Source organism: Trematomus bernacchii, unplaced genomic scaffold, assembly GCF_902827165.1.
Source record: "Trematomus bernacchii unplaced genomic scaffold, fTreBer1.1, whole genome shotgun sequence".
In the NCBI taxonomy this organism is placed as follows: domain Eukaryota; kingdom Metazoa; phylum Chordata; class Actinopteri; order Perciformes; family Nototheniidae; genus Trematomus; species Trematomus bernacchii.
In genome coordinates this window covers 1,882,927-1,899,740 of record NW_022987614.1, presented here as the reverse complement: position 1 = coordinate 1,899,740, position 16,814 = coordinate 1,882,927, and the positions used below count along the sequence as shown (strand labels likewise).

The 16,814-nt window shown below is 39.8% G+C and overlaps 1 protein-coding gene across 2 annotated transcripts in view; it reads left to right on the top strand.

Annotated features, from left to right (window-relative positions):
- LOC117483729 (extended synaptotagmin-2-like) overlaps nucleotides 1–16,814 on the top strand; it is a 56,289-nt gene that overhangs the window by 24,762 nt on the left and 14,713 nt on the right. For both annotated transcript variants that reach the window (XM_034132077.1, XM_034132076.1), the window contains exons 7-14: nucleotides 1,694–1,783; nucleotides 6,097–6,152; nucleotides 9,097–9,217; nucleotides 10,254–10,430; nucleotides 12,325–12,410; nucleotides 13,166–13,214; nucleotides 13,837–13,926; nucleotides 14,507–14,602. In XM_034132077.1, the coding sequence (XP_033987968.1) occupies nucleotides 1,694–1,783; nucleotides 6,097–6,152; nucleotides 9,097–9,217; nucleotides 10,254–10,430; nucleotides 12,325–12,410; nucleotides 13,166–13,214; nucleotides 13,837–13,926; nucleotides 14,507–14,602 (765 nt within the window). The remainder of the gene's footprint in view (nucleotides 1–1,693; nucleotides 1,784–6,096; nucleotides 6,153–9,096; nucleotides 9,218–10,253; nucleotides 10,431–12,324; nucleotides 12,411–13,165; nucleotides 13,215–13,836; nucleotides 13,927–14,506; nucleotides 14,603–16,814) is intronic.

Sequence of the window (16,814 nt, the reverse complement as noted above, 5' to 3'; positions counted from 1 at the left end):
TTTTCTTTGACCCCTGTGTGACCTCTTGCCTTCTGCAGAAACACTTTTACATAATGTGTTGACACAGGCCTGATAAAGGAGCTGTTATCCTCTCCGCTGCATCAGGCCATATTTGCTGTTCAGAGATCAGAGAAAGTCAGCGCAGTCAATATTTGCTTTTAAACTGTACAGCTGCAGTGTGTCGGCTTTTAGAGACTGCTGAAGAAATAAGTAGTTACAGCTGAGCTTGAATGATGAGTCACTTTCTGAGACTTTCTCACGCCACTTACTCCAGAACAGGACTGCTTCTTCTGTTAAAACCATGGTGGACTATAATGAACAACATTCACTTATTTATATTAATTTTAGCAGGATATGAAAATAAGCTTTCTCATGTAGTTAAATATATAGCTTTTATTAGTAGATATGAACTTACTCCCCTCGTTTTGTTTAGACATTTTATTTATCTTGCCTTATTTAAGATTTTCTGCCGCTGAAACGATCTCCAATGTCCTTCATTTTATTATTTTTATTGTACTAAGTTCAATTTAATGATACCTTTACTTCACATTTGTTTTACTCTATTTACTTAATATTAATTAATTTAATTAATTTAATTTATTGTATTTATTTTTATTATCTATTTATTCATGTATTTTATTATTTTAAAGTATTTATTATTATGTTTTTATTTATGCATTTATTTTATTTTTCTTACATTTTAATATTACTACTTTTCCTAATCTAATTTCTTCTACCTCGGGTTAAAATGCATCCTGACACACACAATCTCCTGCCCATGATTTATAAACCTTCAGGAAGGAGGTTGGTGTGTATAAACAAAATGAAAGGCTATCTTAAATCTCTCCACTGCGCCCATTTTGATGATCTTAATGTTGGTATTTGATTACTCACAGTGAGTTACGACCAAATTTGGTGCTGCAGACGGGCAGGCTGCATATCTGAGCTCTGAGTCACTGACAGAGACGTCTTCAAGTGGAAAACATTCACTGATGTTACTTCAGAATCAGAATACCTTTTATTATTCCCACAGAGGGTGTGTGTGTGTGTGTGTGTGTGTGTGTGTGTGTTGTGTGTGTGTGTGTGTGTGGTGTGTGTGTGTGTGTGTGTGTTGTGTGTGTGTGTGGTGTGTGTGTGTGTGTGTTGTGTGTGTGTGTGTGTGTGTGTTGTGTGTTGTGTGTGTGTGTGTGGGTGTGTTGTGTTGTGTGTGTGTGATGTGTGTGTGTAGTGTGTTGTGTGTGTGTTGTGTGTGTGTGGTGTGTGTGATGTGTGTGTGCTGTTGTGTGTGATTGTGTAGTGTGTGTGTGTGGTGTGTGTGTGGTGTGTGTCGTGTGGTGTGTGTGTGTGTGTGTGTGTTGTGGTGTCTGTGTGCTGTGTGTGTGTGTGTGTGTGTGTGATGTGTTGTGTGTGTCTGTGTGTGTGTGTGTGTGTGTGTGTGTGTGTGTGTGTGTGTGTGTGTGTGTGTGTGTGTGTGTGTGTGTGTGTGTGTGTTGTGTGTGCTGTGTGTGTGTGTGTCCTGCCTCCGAACCTACATAAGGAATAGCAGCTTAGAAAAAGATGATAAATGGCCTTACATGATATGTTATGGGACTTTTTAAAAAGACAATGAACATAAATACGTTTCAGTGAGATATTAAACATCACTAAGGACTAACTGACTAATTCATAATGTGTTGTATTATGTCCTCTGCAGCTCCATGGGACGCTGAGAGTGGTGATGGAGCCTCTGCTGGGAGACATGCCTCTGATCGGAGCGCTGTCCGTCTTCTTCCTCAAGAAACCAGTGAGTATCTTTTTAGTCTTAAAGGGGACCTATCATGCAAAATGCACTTTGTGATGTCTTTTATACATAAATATGTGTCCCTGGGAACTCACGCAGCATCAGAAAATAAAACCCTCTCTCTTTTCCTCCGTACCCAAATCTCTAAAAACGGGGCTACAACGGAGCTGATACAGATTTGCGTCCGATATGACGTAATATCGGAAATGTGGACCCACGGCCCTATCAGAAACGTTGCTATCAGAAACAATGCCCGACTGTTTTGGACGTAATATGGTCGGTGTTTCCATTAGCATCGCTAACACTCAGAGCTAACCTGTACTGGAGAGCATGTGTGTGAAGAAGCAGGAAATAAAAAGGAACTCACCTTGTGGTATAACCGGCAAGAGAGAAAGCCTTTGAGCTCCATACTGTTTCAGAAATAATCCTTGATAATCCATGATATGGCGTTTCATCACCGCAGTATTTAGTTTAGACAGTAGCTGCCGGGTCCCGCATGAGCTCAGACCCCCTTTTTTTTTTTTAAAGCTTTATGCCCCAAATCAGCACTTTTGAAACAGGAAGTGAAATAGAGGGATATGAGGCATGGCTAGAATGGGTGATCTGTTTGGTATTTTGAGCAAAACACTTCATAGACATGTTTTTTAATATATTTGTATATATCTGAGACCTATGCTATTGCCTAAAAATAGCATGATAGGTGACCTTTAAAGACAAAAAAACAGGTGTGCAGGTTGTCCATTTTTTGTTTTAACCCCCCCCCCCCCCTCCCCCCTACAGAATAAGACAAGATTAATGGTACAAAAACATTTAAAATGATAGACAAACATATCAGAATCAGAAACAGGTTTATTACCAGGTAGGTTGAGACGTACGAGGAATTTGACTTATCAAAGAACACAGATAGAGAACTATTTTAAGAACACTGTAGTAAAAAAAGACTATGGTTGAAACCACAGCACAAAAAACTAAAACAACAAAAAAAACATGTTAGTCATCATGGTTGACTTTAGTAAATCTGTGTTCTAATTCAGTTTAACAATGATGAATCAGTTAGGGAAGAGTACACAGTTTCAAACTTTTCATGTACGTTAAAAATGGTTGCACCAGTGAGTATCTTTGACCTCTTTTCTCTGGTCTTCTTTATCAGTGCATTCCTCGCTCACTGCTCTCTTCCTTCCTCTGATTCTGCACGTCTTCCAGATGCAGCCTTTGATACGGGAACACTAGGGCTGCACGATTACACGGTTATGCACGAAACTACTTTGCGATTATTATCTTGACTGGTTTTGCCATTGGAGGGATTGATGTATTATGTATTTATTTCAACAAGGACCATGCATACAGATACATTAATCTCAGCAAAGAGAAGACATGAATTATGCCAGATGTTTAGCTAGTAGCTCATTTCCATCTGCAGTCCTTAGGTCCTTATGGTCATTTTTTGCATCATTATTCTCACTTGTTTAAGAGGATCTGTATTGAACAAAGATATTTTATAAAGTCTGTAGAATACGATTTGTAGACTGGGATATCTATGCAGTTAATTCACAAACATTTGAATATTGCACTAGCCCAGATCGCCATTTTGATTCCATTTCAATGAATGTTGCAGCCCTAACCGGTTCCCATATACATGGCACGCGTCTCTGTGTGTATGTGTGTATGTGTATGTGTGTGTGTGTGTGTGTGTGTGTATGTGTATGTGTGTGTGTGTGTGTGTGTGTGTGTACCATCAAGATCTTTAAACAGACATGTGAAATAGTTTCCTCTCCTCAGAAAATTAGCATATTCTATATTTTGATCTGTCATTTGCATATGGCCCGAGTAGACGTCTGTGCACAGGTCTTAGGATAAAGCACACGTTAACAAAGAGAGAGGGTTATTATTTCTCTACAAGAAGATTATTATTTAAGGTGACATTTTTGAGTCATCGTTTTTTCCGATATGAGTTGTTCTGATAAATCCCCCGCGCTGCTTTCTTTGTCTTCCTGTGCCAGCGTGGCAGAACGGCATTGTGGGTAACCGTGGTCTACATCTAGAGCGCTAACTAGGCCACAGAAAGACACACGCACACACACACACACACACACGCACACGCACACGCACACGCACACGCACACGCACACGCACACGCACACGCACACGCACACACACTACCATTCTAAGAAGGGAAATATTGTACCACTAAAAAACAGGATGTTTTGATGTGGATTAACACATTTTTAAGTACCCTAAATAATGTATGAACTAACAGCACACTATTGGATGCAATTTAGTTTGTTTTTTTGTCATTTATTTCACATTGTCAGCTTCTGAAATTATTTTAAGTTTTTGTTTATTTTTGATAACTTGTCTAATAAATGAGTATTCTTACTCCATAAACTATAAGTACATATGATCCCACTTACCTAAATACCTTTTGCAACACAGTACTTCCTTCTAATAGAGTATTTCTACAGTGTTGTACTAGTACTTTTACTTCTAAGGATCTGAATGAAGGGATCTTTGGGAAGCTGTCTTCATTTCTGCAGTTTCATGCGTCACTTTTCCTCATCAGCTGTACAACTGCTCCCAGTACTTCACAATTTAAGCCTCTTTCAAAACCCTTTTTCATTCAACATTGCAGTCACTCTTAATCTGTAACACACACACACACACACACACACACACACACACACACACCATGTTTACATCACTTCAGGGGACATTACATTGACTTACATGTATTTCCTGGAGACTTATCCTAACCCTAACCATAACCAACACATGCCTAACCCTTACACACACACACAGACACACAGACACACACACACACACACACACACACACACACACACACACACACACACACACACACACACACACACACACACAGAGAGACGCGTGCCATTCCACCTTAAGTTCACATATATGCTAACCCTGACAGCTGGCACGAGGCCCGCGCTCCTCTCATGGTGCCTGCTGTTATTTTAAGATTCCCAACATGAGTCTGGTGATATGGACCTTACAGTTGGTGTGATGAAGATTACAACACCTGGAACAATGGGAGAAATTACATTCAACTATAATACCTTTTTTATTAGTCAGTTTAAAAACTATGTGAAGATTATTTTGGAGATTTGAGATTAAAATGAGAATTCTGAGAAACAAATAATTCCAATTTTCTTCAGAAAATCGCAGAATTCTGACATTTCTCTCCTGAAATGTTAGGATATATTACTTTAACAACATCTGGAACCTTATTTTATACAGACAGGTTACGTTTTCTGTGTTTACTGGGTTTTTCAATTTGGTTTTTTTTCCAGTCTTCTTACTGCAAGTCTTTCCCACTTTCCTGCAAAGTGTGTGTTGCTAAAAAAAGGAATCCATATCACCTCCATCTATTTCAAGTAATATAAGGAGACCTAACTTTCGTTTGATAAGAAACACTTTTCTTATTTTGACTTCTCCTTATCCACTGTTGTATCTAATAGCTGTTAATTTGTTTATGCAATGTCATTTACAAAGTACCTCAGCACAGACTTCCTGTTTGTTTGAGAGCTAACCCAATCAGCTCTATTGATTAACGGGTCGATTGAGTTACAGTCGGATCTGCAGAGTCATGGTGCCGGCACTGAGGAGCTGAGAATATGTAGAAGAAAAATCATTGAGATTTAGTTCAAAAGCTAAAACTTAAAATCACTTTTCTTAATGTTTCTGCTGCAGCTGAGAGTTGTTGTATTTATTTATTTATTGAAGTAGATTTAAAAATAGTTCCTTATAATTATGTTGGAATATATTAAGCTTTTTTTTATCTGATTGATGCGATTAGATTAATTGTCCATATTAAATCCTGACGTTTTATAATTGAAATACTGTAAATGTAACTATTTTACTTAACAGAATATTGCACACACAAACAAAAATATTACAGGCCATTAAATGTGTTATGAATACTTTAAAACCTAAGTTGCTATCAGGGGAAAATCCACCATTTGATAGGTAGTGAAATGATTCATACAAATCCTCAAATATGCAAATGTGATGTTTCTTTCCTACAAAAAAATCTCAAAAATAGTCACCAGAAACCTTAAACATTTGTGAATAATTTTTCTGCAACTTCTTAATAAACCTATTTGATCGTCACATTAAAGACTCATCTGGTGTCAAAACAAAAGTCTAAAAGTGTGTTTATGTAATTGTGATTTCCATTAATATGTTTAACAATGAGAGAGGTCATGTAATATACATGTTAAACACTTTATGTATTTACTTATTTTCCTTTTTTCTTCATCTATTATCAAAATCTTAATCATATTTCTTCTCTTTTTCAGTTGCTGGACATCAATTGGTCGGGACTCACAAACATGCTGGATATTCCTGGTGTCAGGTGTGTGTGTGTGTGTGTGTGTATTACTATACTTGTGGGGACCTAAATCTGTTTACACAGTCACGTGTGGGGACTCGCCTTCCTTATGGGGACATAATGGAGGTCCCCATAAGGGGAATCATTAATTTTAGGGTGAAGACTTGGTTAGGGTTAGGTTAAGGTTAAGGGTTAGGCATGTGTTGGTTATGGTTAAGGTTAGGACAAGTCTCCAGGAAATGCATGAAAGTCAATGTAATGTCCCCTGAAGTGATGTATACATGGTGTGTGTGTGTGCATCCTTTTGAAAGTGTATAACCATTTGCATGTCTGTGTGTCATTTGCTGGTCGCTGCATCCATTGATTTTACCTTGAATTACTCAGTTTACTTTGTTGTAAAGAACAAAGGTGCACACACACTCTTTAGTATTTTTTGCAGCGTGTAGAAGAGAAAATCTTTCCTGACAGAATAAAGCTGGTGCTTTGAAGAGACGTTCCCAGTGGACCCACTCTCTTACTGCTGCTGAAATTATATTACGTTTACCAGCGGATCACAGAATGGATTTCCCCACTAAGTATCGGTATTTACTATTTATAGTAACGTGATTATAAAAGTGGAGCCGCCGCAGACTGAGTTGTGATGTCGGATAGATTATGCAATTCCAGACGACATCAAATACATCAGTAAATACCCCACTGCTGAATTTTAAAAACGGTGGTTGCTATCAAGTGTCTAAATGAGACGACTAAACGTCATCACGACCAACATTAGCCGCCTTTAGCTTAGCGGTGGTGACATGAAGTCATGTGACCGTGCTGTAGTTCCTTTATAGCCCAACATTAGCCGGCTTTAGCTTAGCGGTGGTGACGTGAAGTCATGTGACCGTGCTGTAGTTCATTTATAGCCCAACATTAGCCACCTTTAGCTTAGCGGTGGTGACATGAAGTCATGTGACCGTGATGTAGTTCATTTATAGCCCAACATTAGCCGCCTTTAGCTTAGCGGTGGTGACATGAAGTCATGTGACCGTGATGGAGTTCCTTTATAGCCCAACATTAGCCACCTTTAGCTTAGCAGTGGTGACGTGAAGTCATGTGACCATGCTGTAGTTCCTTTATAGCCCAACATTAGCCACCTTTAGCTTAGCAGTGGTGACGTGAAGTCATGTGACCATGCTGTAGTTCCTTTATAGCCCAACATTAGCCACCTTTAGCTTAGCGGTGGTGACGTGAAGTCATGTGACCATGCTGTAGTTCCTTTATAGCCCAACATTAGCCACCTTTAGCTTAGCGGTGGTGACATGAAGTCATGTGACCGTGATGTAGTTCCTTTATAGCCCAACATTAGCCACCTTTAGCTTAGCAGTGGTGACGTGAAGTCATGTGACCATGCTGTAGTTCCTTTATAGCCCAACATTAGCCACCTTTAGCTTAGCAGTGGTGACGTGAAGTCATGTGACCATGCTGTAGTTCCTTTATAGCCCAACATTAGCCACCTTTAGCTTAGCGGTGGTGACGTGAAGTCATGTGACCATGCTGTAGTTCCTTTATAGGCCAACTTTAGCCACCATTAGCTTAGCGGTGGTGACGTGAAGTCATGTGACCGTGCTGTAGTTCCTTTAGCTTTTTACTTCTAAAACCATGAATTGATTTTAAAATAATCCTGCTGAGTATCGAATCATTCATTTGCAACAGATCTTATTTTCTGCTATATTCCAAAAGCCAATGGAATAATCCCAAGCTTTTTGTCAGGGAGATGCTAACTTCCATGTCGGCCTACAAAAATACATCATCATCCATCACTCTTTTGCCAATTATTTAGCCAAGAAGCTAGCTCGGCTAATAACAACAGTGTGTATTTTTTAAACCTGACTTTTCCCCATATTGTTGTACATGCAACAGGAGACATCCTATAATAACACAGAGTGCTGCTAACACACTGCTAGCTGGTTTCCTCTGTGTTGACCTGTTGCTGTATCCTGCTGATTCACTGTTTGTTTTCAGCAGAGAAACACTGCGGTTTCCAAAAGACTCCGCCCTGTGAAATGTAGCTTTCCTTGTTTGACGAGTTTGTGTGAAATCACCAGTGTGTGTCTGTGTGTGTGTGTGTGTGTGTGTGTGTGTGTCTGTGTCTGTGTCTGCTGAAGCCCTGCCCTTGCCCCACCCTCCTCTCTCTCTCCCTCCCTTCCTGTGAGAGCCCTCATTATTTCCTCAGTGAGGATTTGCGTTTTTCGTTCTGATGCAGCAGGAAATCCTGATGTGTTTAGTGAGTCAGCAGACCAGGAATTAACTGAGATCAACTTTAGAGTCTGATACACAGACCCAGGATCAGCTCTTTCAGGGGGGATTTATTACAGTAGTGAGGCAGAGCAGCTGTGTTTTAATACACGATGCTGCTGCCCTCTAGAGGAAATTAGGGTTAACATCAATGCATACTTACATATGAAAACAGATATTCTTTATTATATCCACAACGGGGAATTGTACATTGTTACAACAGAGAGACAAGCACATGTTAGTAAAATCACATTAAATAAAATCACAAAATATTGCAGTATTTCAAGTGAAAGTATAAAACATCACAAAACCTGTGGATTTAAAACATGGTTTGAAGTGAAAATACATTTGATAAAAGTCATTAACTTTCGTTTTGTCTTTAAAATATCAGAACATTTTGGAACATTTTGGTTTCTTAATCTTATATCTTGTCTGTCTCGAACCCAAAGAAATGCACTTCTTTGAAATGTAAAAAATAAACTGGAAATCTCAATATATTTGAGTCCCAAAAAAACTGCAATTTCTGCCCTTTATGAAAAAGTACTTTGAACTTTGAATTAATCATTTTTGTTTTGTTTTAAATATCTTGTTACTCTTTATAATTGTGCTCCTCCTCCTCCTCCTCCTCCTCCTCCTCCTCCTCCTCCTCCTCCTCCTCCTCCTCCTCCTCCTCCTCCTCTTCCTCTCTCAGTGGTTTGTGTGATAACATCATCCAGGACGTCATCTACAGCTTCCTCGTTCTTCCCAACCGGATCACCATTCCTCTGGTGGGAGAGGCCCAGCTGGCCCAGCTCCGCTTCCCCATTCCCCAGGTAACACACTCACTCACTCACACTCACTCACACTCACTCACTCACTCACTCACACTCACTCACTCACTCACACTCACTCACTCACTCACACTCACTCACACTCACTCACTCACTCACTCACACTCACTCACTCACTCACTCACTCACACTCACTCACTCACTCACACTCACACTCACTCACTCACTCACTCACACACTCACTCACTCACTCACTCACTCACTCACTCACTCACTCACACACAGTCGTATGCTCATAATATCAATACATTTAGGCACATTTAAGTTTGACACAAACACACACTCACTCACTCACTCACTCACTCACACACTCTCTCACACACACACTCACACACTCACTCACTCACTCACTCACACAGTCGTATGCTCATAATATCAATACATTTAGGCACATTTAAGTTTGACACAAACGCACACTCTCATACACACACACACACTCTCACACACACACACACACATACACACACACACACACTCTCACTCACACTGTCGTATGCTCATCATATCAATACATTTAGGCACATTTAAGTTTGACTCACACACACACACACACACACACACACACTCACAACAGACATTTTACAGTGTCATAGTTTTCAGACAATAAGTAAATTAATGAATCTGTTAATTGGCAGAGAATTATTTCACAAAACAATTGGTTGTTTTATATCATCTTCTGTTATCTGTATTCTGTGTATTTACATTTAAATGTTCGCATATGGGTCGAAAAATCAAAATAAACTAAACCAAATGTATCAAACTTCCTATTTTTTGAGTGAATTGCTCATCCTGTCTCAAGAAGCAAGCAGAAAAACTGCTAAATTACAAAAAATGTGTACTTATTCCTGCATTTTACTACTACCATTGTGTCACTTGCACTATTTTCTTGCACTGTTCTTTTAATATGAAGTATTCTTGTTGATTTGGAGGCGCCTCGAACTTCAGATTTGGATTGCCAACAACTCCTCTGTAACCATTGTGCAATTGCCAATAAAGCTTTTGATTCTCTAATCCTCAGGGCGTGCTGAGGATCCACTTCATCGAGGCGCAGGAACTGCTGGGTAAAGACAAGTTTTTGGGCGGGCTGATCAAAGGGAAGTCCGACCCGTACGGTGTCATCAAGGTGGGAACGCAGCTCTTCCAAAGCAAAGTCATCCACGAGACCGTCAACCCCAAGTGGAACGAAGTGTATGAGGTAAAGTCTGACAGAGGATCCGTACTGTAGAGTGGTGCAGTGACGCGTCCTAAAACCAGGAAGTGAGTCAGCATTATTTTCACCACTTCCTGTTCCCTCGTCTCAGAGCCAATGGGATCTCTCCATAGGGTTTTGGAAACTATCTGGAACTAAGGTCTGTGGTTGAGACACATTGAAGAGACGGATCACGTTTTGTTCTACGACATTAAATCCATCAGCAGTGACCTCACTGGTGGTTTCTGAAGAGTTGACGTGTCTGAAAAACGATGGTTGTTACCAAGTGGCTGAATAGGACTACAGAAGTCCTGGAGGCCGTTGTACGTCATTACGCCGAACACGTGAACACTCCCGCTAAGTTTGTTTCTGTTCTGCTTGAAAGCAAGTACCTGCCTCCTGCTAACTGTTCAAACAAACGCTTCAACTCGTACCATTTAGAATCTGTGTGTTTGAATATGGATCTTAAGTTGGCGTGACGTTGAAGTCGTGCTGCTGTACTCGCCTGTAGTTCCTTTATAGCATAACGTTAGCATTTTGCTTCTGGCGACTAGATTTAAGATTAGAACATTATAAAAGTAGGGTAGACATGAGGAGATTATCCGGCTGAACAAAACGTGCATTTATCAAACAGGTTCGTTTTCCACAGATCTTATTTCCAGCTATTTTTCAAAATCTTATGGAGAAATCCCGTTGCTTTTTTGTCGAGGGAACCAGCAGCTTACTTCCGGGTAAATACGTCATCCCTGCACCGCTCTATTAGAGTTAAAATGGGGGGGGGGGAAATGACGTTATACTTTGTTGTTGAGGCAAGACGAGTCTATTTTTACAGCACAAGGCAATTAAAACATTAAAAGCCATAGTGCAAACTATCATCAAAAAGACAAGAAATTACTACTGTAATTAAAACAATATGAAATGGAATAAGACAGGTATAACATGCTTAAGCTATTGTGTAGTGTTGGGTATAAATAGGTATTTGATTTAAATATGTATTTTATTCATCTTTGGGTCATTTTTTGTAATTTAAAAATAGAATACAAGGAAAAAATTTAATTGAAAATAAATATATATTTACAGTATATAAACATAAGAAGTGAAAGTAAAAAAGAGCACATTGTACGACAGTATTTAACAATAATAAATATTCATCCATCCATCTTCTCCCGCTTATCCGTGGTCGGGTCGTGGAGGTATCAGTTCCAGCAGAGAGCCCCAAACGTTCCTTTCCCTGGCCACATCAACCAGCTCTGACTGCGGGGTCCCAAGGCGCTCCTGGGCCAGCGAAGAGATATAATCCCTCCACCTGGTCCTAGGTCTACCCCTCGCTCTCCTCCCAGCTGGACGTGCCTGGAACACCTCCCTAGAGAGGCGCCCAGGTGGCATCCTTACTAGGTGCCCGAACCACCTCAACGGGCTCATTTCGACGCGAAGGAGGAGCGGTTCAACTCCGAGTCCCTCCCAGATGACTGAACTTCTCACCTTATCCCTAAGGGAGACGCCAGCCACCCTGCGGAGGAAACCCATCTCGGCCGCTTGTATCCGCGATCTCGTTCTTTCGGTCATGACCCATCCTTCATGACCATAGGTGAGGGTAGGAACGGAAATGGCCCGGTAGACAGAGAGCTTTGCCTTCTGGCTCAGCTCTCTGTTCGTCACAACGGTGCGGTAAAGCGACTGCAGTACCGCTCCCGCTGCTCCGATTCTCCGGCCCATCTCACGCTCCATTGTTCCCTCACTCGAGAACAAGACTAAATAATAAATATGTGTATTAATATTTATAAAGACATTATTAATGCTCCAGATCATTCCTATGGATCTACAGAAACAATCCAGGTTATACAGCCTAAGTATTGTCCATAATTGTCCGTTTTAAATGGAGTTTTATTTGTATTTTCAGGCCTTGATGTACGAACACGCTGGACCAAACATGCTGGAGCTCGAGCTGTTCGATGAAGACACGGATAAAGACGACTTCCTCGGGAGGTAAATGTTCAAACTTATTAAAAAACGTATTGGAAAGTGAAACCCCTCTCTTTCCCCCTGCTCTGTTTCTCTCTCTTTATAACCTCTGATCTTTGTTAAACTCAAAACACAAGCCTTATATATTCTGTCTCTGAAAACGTTATGATATTTAAATACTTTGCATGAATTAAGGCAAGATTTAAAAGTGCTGACACGACTCTAATGTGTGCAGCAGAGAGGAAATAATAATGATAATAGTTTCTAGAGTATCATTGTGTTTTTCTCTCGTCTTATACTAATCATATTCGTCACACTAATAGGATTTCACACTCCATTAACCTGAAGCTGCCTCACAGCGACTCTTACTGGGGTTTAGTGTGTGTGTGTGTGTGTGTGTGTGTGTGTGTGTGTGTGTGTGTGTGTGTGTGTGTGTGTGTGTGTGTGTGTGTGTGTGTGTGTGTGTGTGTGTGTGTGTGTGTGTGTGTGTGTGTGTGTGTGTGTGTGTGTGTGTGTGTGTGTGTGTGTGTGTGTGTGTGTGTGTGTGTGTGTGTGTGTGTGTGTGTGTGTGTGTGTGTGTGTGTGTGTGTGTGTGTGTGTGTGTGTGTGTGTGTGTGTGTGTGTGTGTGTGTGTGTGTGTGTGTGTGTGTGTGTGTGTGTGTGTGTGTGTGTGCTAAATGTATTGATATTATGAGCATACGACTGTGTGTGATTGTGTCTTTGAGAGTGTGTGTGATGAGTCGGCACTTATAGAAAGTTCGGTGTGTTTTGTTTTTCAGTCTGATGATCGACGTGGCCGAGCTGCAGAAGGAGCAGAAGGTGGACGAGGTAATCTGCAGATTTTACTCTCAAATTTAAATAGGAGACTTTTAGTGAAATATTTGCTCCTCTGTGCTCATTACTGTCATTTACTTTCTTTACACGTACAAGAGGTTACCTGTCACTCAAACCCTGTGTGGAAAACCCATTAGTATTGCATTTTATGTTGATAAAAGTAGAGTTTTTGCAAGTTAAATTCAGTTGTTCCCTCCTGTTAGCCATGATGCATAATAGTGACGACACTCCCGATGAATTGAGACGCTAGAGAGACTAAACTTGACTCATTGCGATTCAACAAAGTGTTTAATAAAGAGAGTAAAACAAACAATAAAGAGGTATGATGACCAAAGATTGTCGGCTTCTTATATAACATCATCTGATAAAGGAGATTATCAACATTTTTTTTTTGGAGGATGTTTTAATGTTATAACCATCATTTTAAAAAGTGTCATTAAAATAATTTGTGGTGAAGAGTAGCAAGAACAGTTGTTTTGATCTGTAAAAATATTGCCTTCACTTCTAAAATCCATATATTGTTATTTATGAGATATAATTGAATGCAAGAAGGGTGGACATTGTGTATAAAAAGTATTCTGATATTAACAATAAGACCTTTTTTCTGTGTCTGCAGTGGTTTGTGATAGAAGACGTGGCGACAGGGAAGATTCACCTGAAACTGGAGTGGTTATCTCTGCTGCCCTCACCGGAGAAACTGGACCAGGTACTTCATTTAATGAGGAAAACTCATTTAAATTATTAATATTAAACCTAATTAACTTTATAATTATACTTAACTTAACACAATTAGTAGAAGCAAGTAGAATTTACTTTTTTGCTTATATATTTACTTAGAAGATGGAGGAATACCGGTTCTTGTAGGTAATCATACATCCTGTCATGTACAAAATACTGAGTTTTTTTCTCAAAATGTTGATTTTTTTCTGAAAATCCAGATTATTTTCTAAAATCTCCAAATTCTGACTTTTTTTCAAAATCTCAAAATTCTGACTTTTTCTCAAAATTCTGACTTTTTCTCAAAATTCTGTATTTTTACTCAAAATCTAATTTTTTTTACTCAAAATCTCAAAATTCTGACTTTTTTCTCAAAATTTCAAAATCCTGACTTTTTTTCTCAAAATTCTGACTTTTTCTGAACATATGTCTATCTCCATAGGAAGAGGAAGAGTACATTCAGTATTTTCCCAACAATAAAACCATGCACATGTAAGCTCTTCCAATGAGGCTTTGCAGGATACATTTACCCCCAAAAACTAACCAGTGTCTCTTCCTCTTCCTCTCAGGCGCTAACGAGCATTAAAGCTGATCGCAATCAGGCGAACGACGGCCTCTCGTCGGCGTTGCTCGTCGTCTTCCTGGATTCAGCAAGAAATCTGCCGGTAAGTCAGTCTGATCCAACTTCCCAGCATGCACCTGGGCTAATGATTTCCAGTTTTAACCCTCAAGTCAAGAGGCGCTTTCACACCGGAGTACTTTTCCCAAGAACTAGGCCGATAGGGGGGGGGGAGATTTGGTTTCACACCAAAAAGATCTGGAACTAGTCCCTAGTTCACGCGAACCTTTTCACCCCCAGATAGTTCCTGCTAGAGAGGGGGTACTTTCCTGGGGAGGAAATGGTTCGTGGGTGTGTCGGCCACACTAACAATTTCTGATTGTCTGGGCGAATTGCAAACCACGCCCCGTAAAACACCAAAAGGTTTTGTGAAGCCGCCATTTTATTTGCTGGCATTAGCATTATTAGCATTAGCATTAGCCCAGCGCACCAACGGAGAGAGACTAACTTATGGCAACACAAAAGAAAACATGGGAGCAGTGGAGATGAGGAGGTGTCGGCGCTTCTGGCGATTTACTCGGAAGGCTTCAGTAGAAGCTGCTGGGAGTCCCAGCAGCTTCTACTGAAGCCTTCCCCAACTCCGGGGGACTCCGGGACTTCGGGTGGCAGTATACGCCGTGAAGTTGTTTGCGGTCTGCCAGTAAACCCAAAGCAGAAGAAGAAGAAGTGATGTCAGCGGCTTCATTTGCGTAATCCTCCCTCAGGGAACTTATTCCGGTGTGAACGCGATCTGCTAGGACAGTTACAGGGACTAAAGAGTTTGGGGGGACTAAGTACCGGGAACTAAGTACCGCAAAGTACTTGGTGTGAAAGCGGCTAAGGAGAGAAAAAGGGGGTTTGTTGTTGATTGTGTTTTGGAAAGCAACTTGTTTTTAAGATATAGGAACTGTTGTGCCCTGTCTGTTATAAATCTGACTCTTTCTGAACTTTTTAACTTAACATGTTGATTTCTCTGCTTATTTTGTGTTATTTAGTTTTTACGAGACTCTCCGTAACACTGTTGATGTATTTTTACATCATTTTTTTAAATTATTGCTGTAGGTTGCTGTCTTTGTTGCTGTGTGGTTGAATACTCTTAATGAGTATTTCCTGATTTCCCAACCATGAGATGCTGAAGGAGTTTTAAAACACACATTGTTGGGAACAGATGAAGAGTTTTACAAATCCAGTTTTATCTCGTTGGATCCAGTTTCTACTTCAGTCTTTCACTCATTTTCTTTTCTGAACTTATTTTCTGTTCTTCACTCCATTTCCTCTCAAATATACCATAGAATAAGCTAAAGCCTACCAAATAATAGTGATTAATGTTGTCATAGTGCTTTATTCAGATATCTTTACAAATCAAACCGAATGAAAGTTAAAAATCCCATTTATTTATTTTTTTAAATATGCTAAAATCAATATTTGCTTCAATGCTAAATATTCTTCTGTTTGATAAAATAACATAATACATTGAATATTTTACTCATGTATGAACTAGTACTGGTGCAGCAGTTCTATCAGTCAAGTAAGTCTACATTTGTTTCCTAAATAAAATAATAGAAATTGTATAAAACGGTAAAAAATATATACTCATTATGTCAAAAAATGTAGTCTTTTTTATTAAATATTATTATAACGTAAAACCACATTTGAAATAAACCTCTTGAAATGGATTTGCCTAAAATAAAACATTATTATTATTATTTCATCTGGCAGTATGTAGCTGTAGCTGTTCACAATTCTATCACGCAGTATTTCCTGATTGAAATACCTTTTATTTGTTAGCTTTAACCTCCGTAGTGCAGGCTTACCTTCCTCTTTTCAGCCCCTTCTTCTTCCTCCTCTTCCTCTTCCTCATCTCTGAAGAGCGTCTTCGAGGGGAACTTGGGTTCGGGATACTTAAAAGAGAGGCGGGCGGCGGGCCTCGTGTTTTGCGAGAACACGGCTTCTCTCTATAGGACGTTATTTGTGAGTGGGTTTGATCACTGATAGATAACATCTGCTCGACGTCATGCTACCCTTTTTGTTACGTTTGTTAAAAAAAGAAATCGTTTGGAGTGTTTGCCTGATGAGCATGAATCCAGACTCGTGCATGAGAATTCATTCAATCATTTTATTCATTATTTGTTTTAGGAATAACCCGTGTTTGAAAACCATAGCAGTGGTGGGCGGAAGCAACATGCTAATCATGCTAAATACAGCGCTAGCTAAGCAGCAGTTGGTCAAAAAGACTTATCACCCACAGATTGCTTTAAAAATACCTCATGACCTAGAGG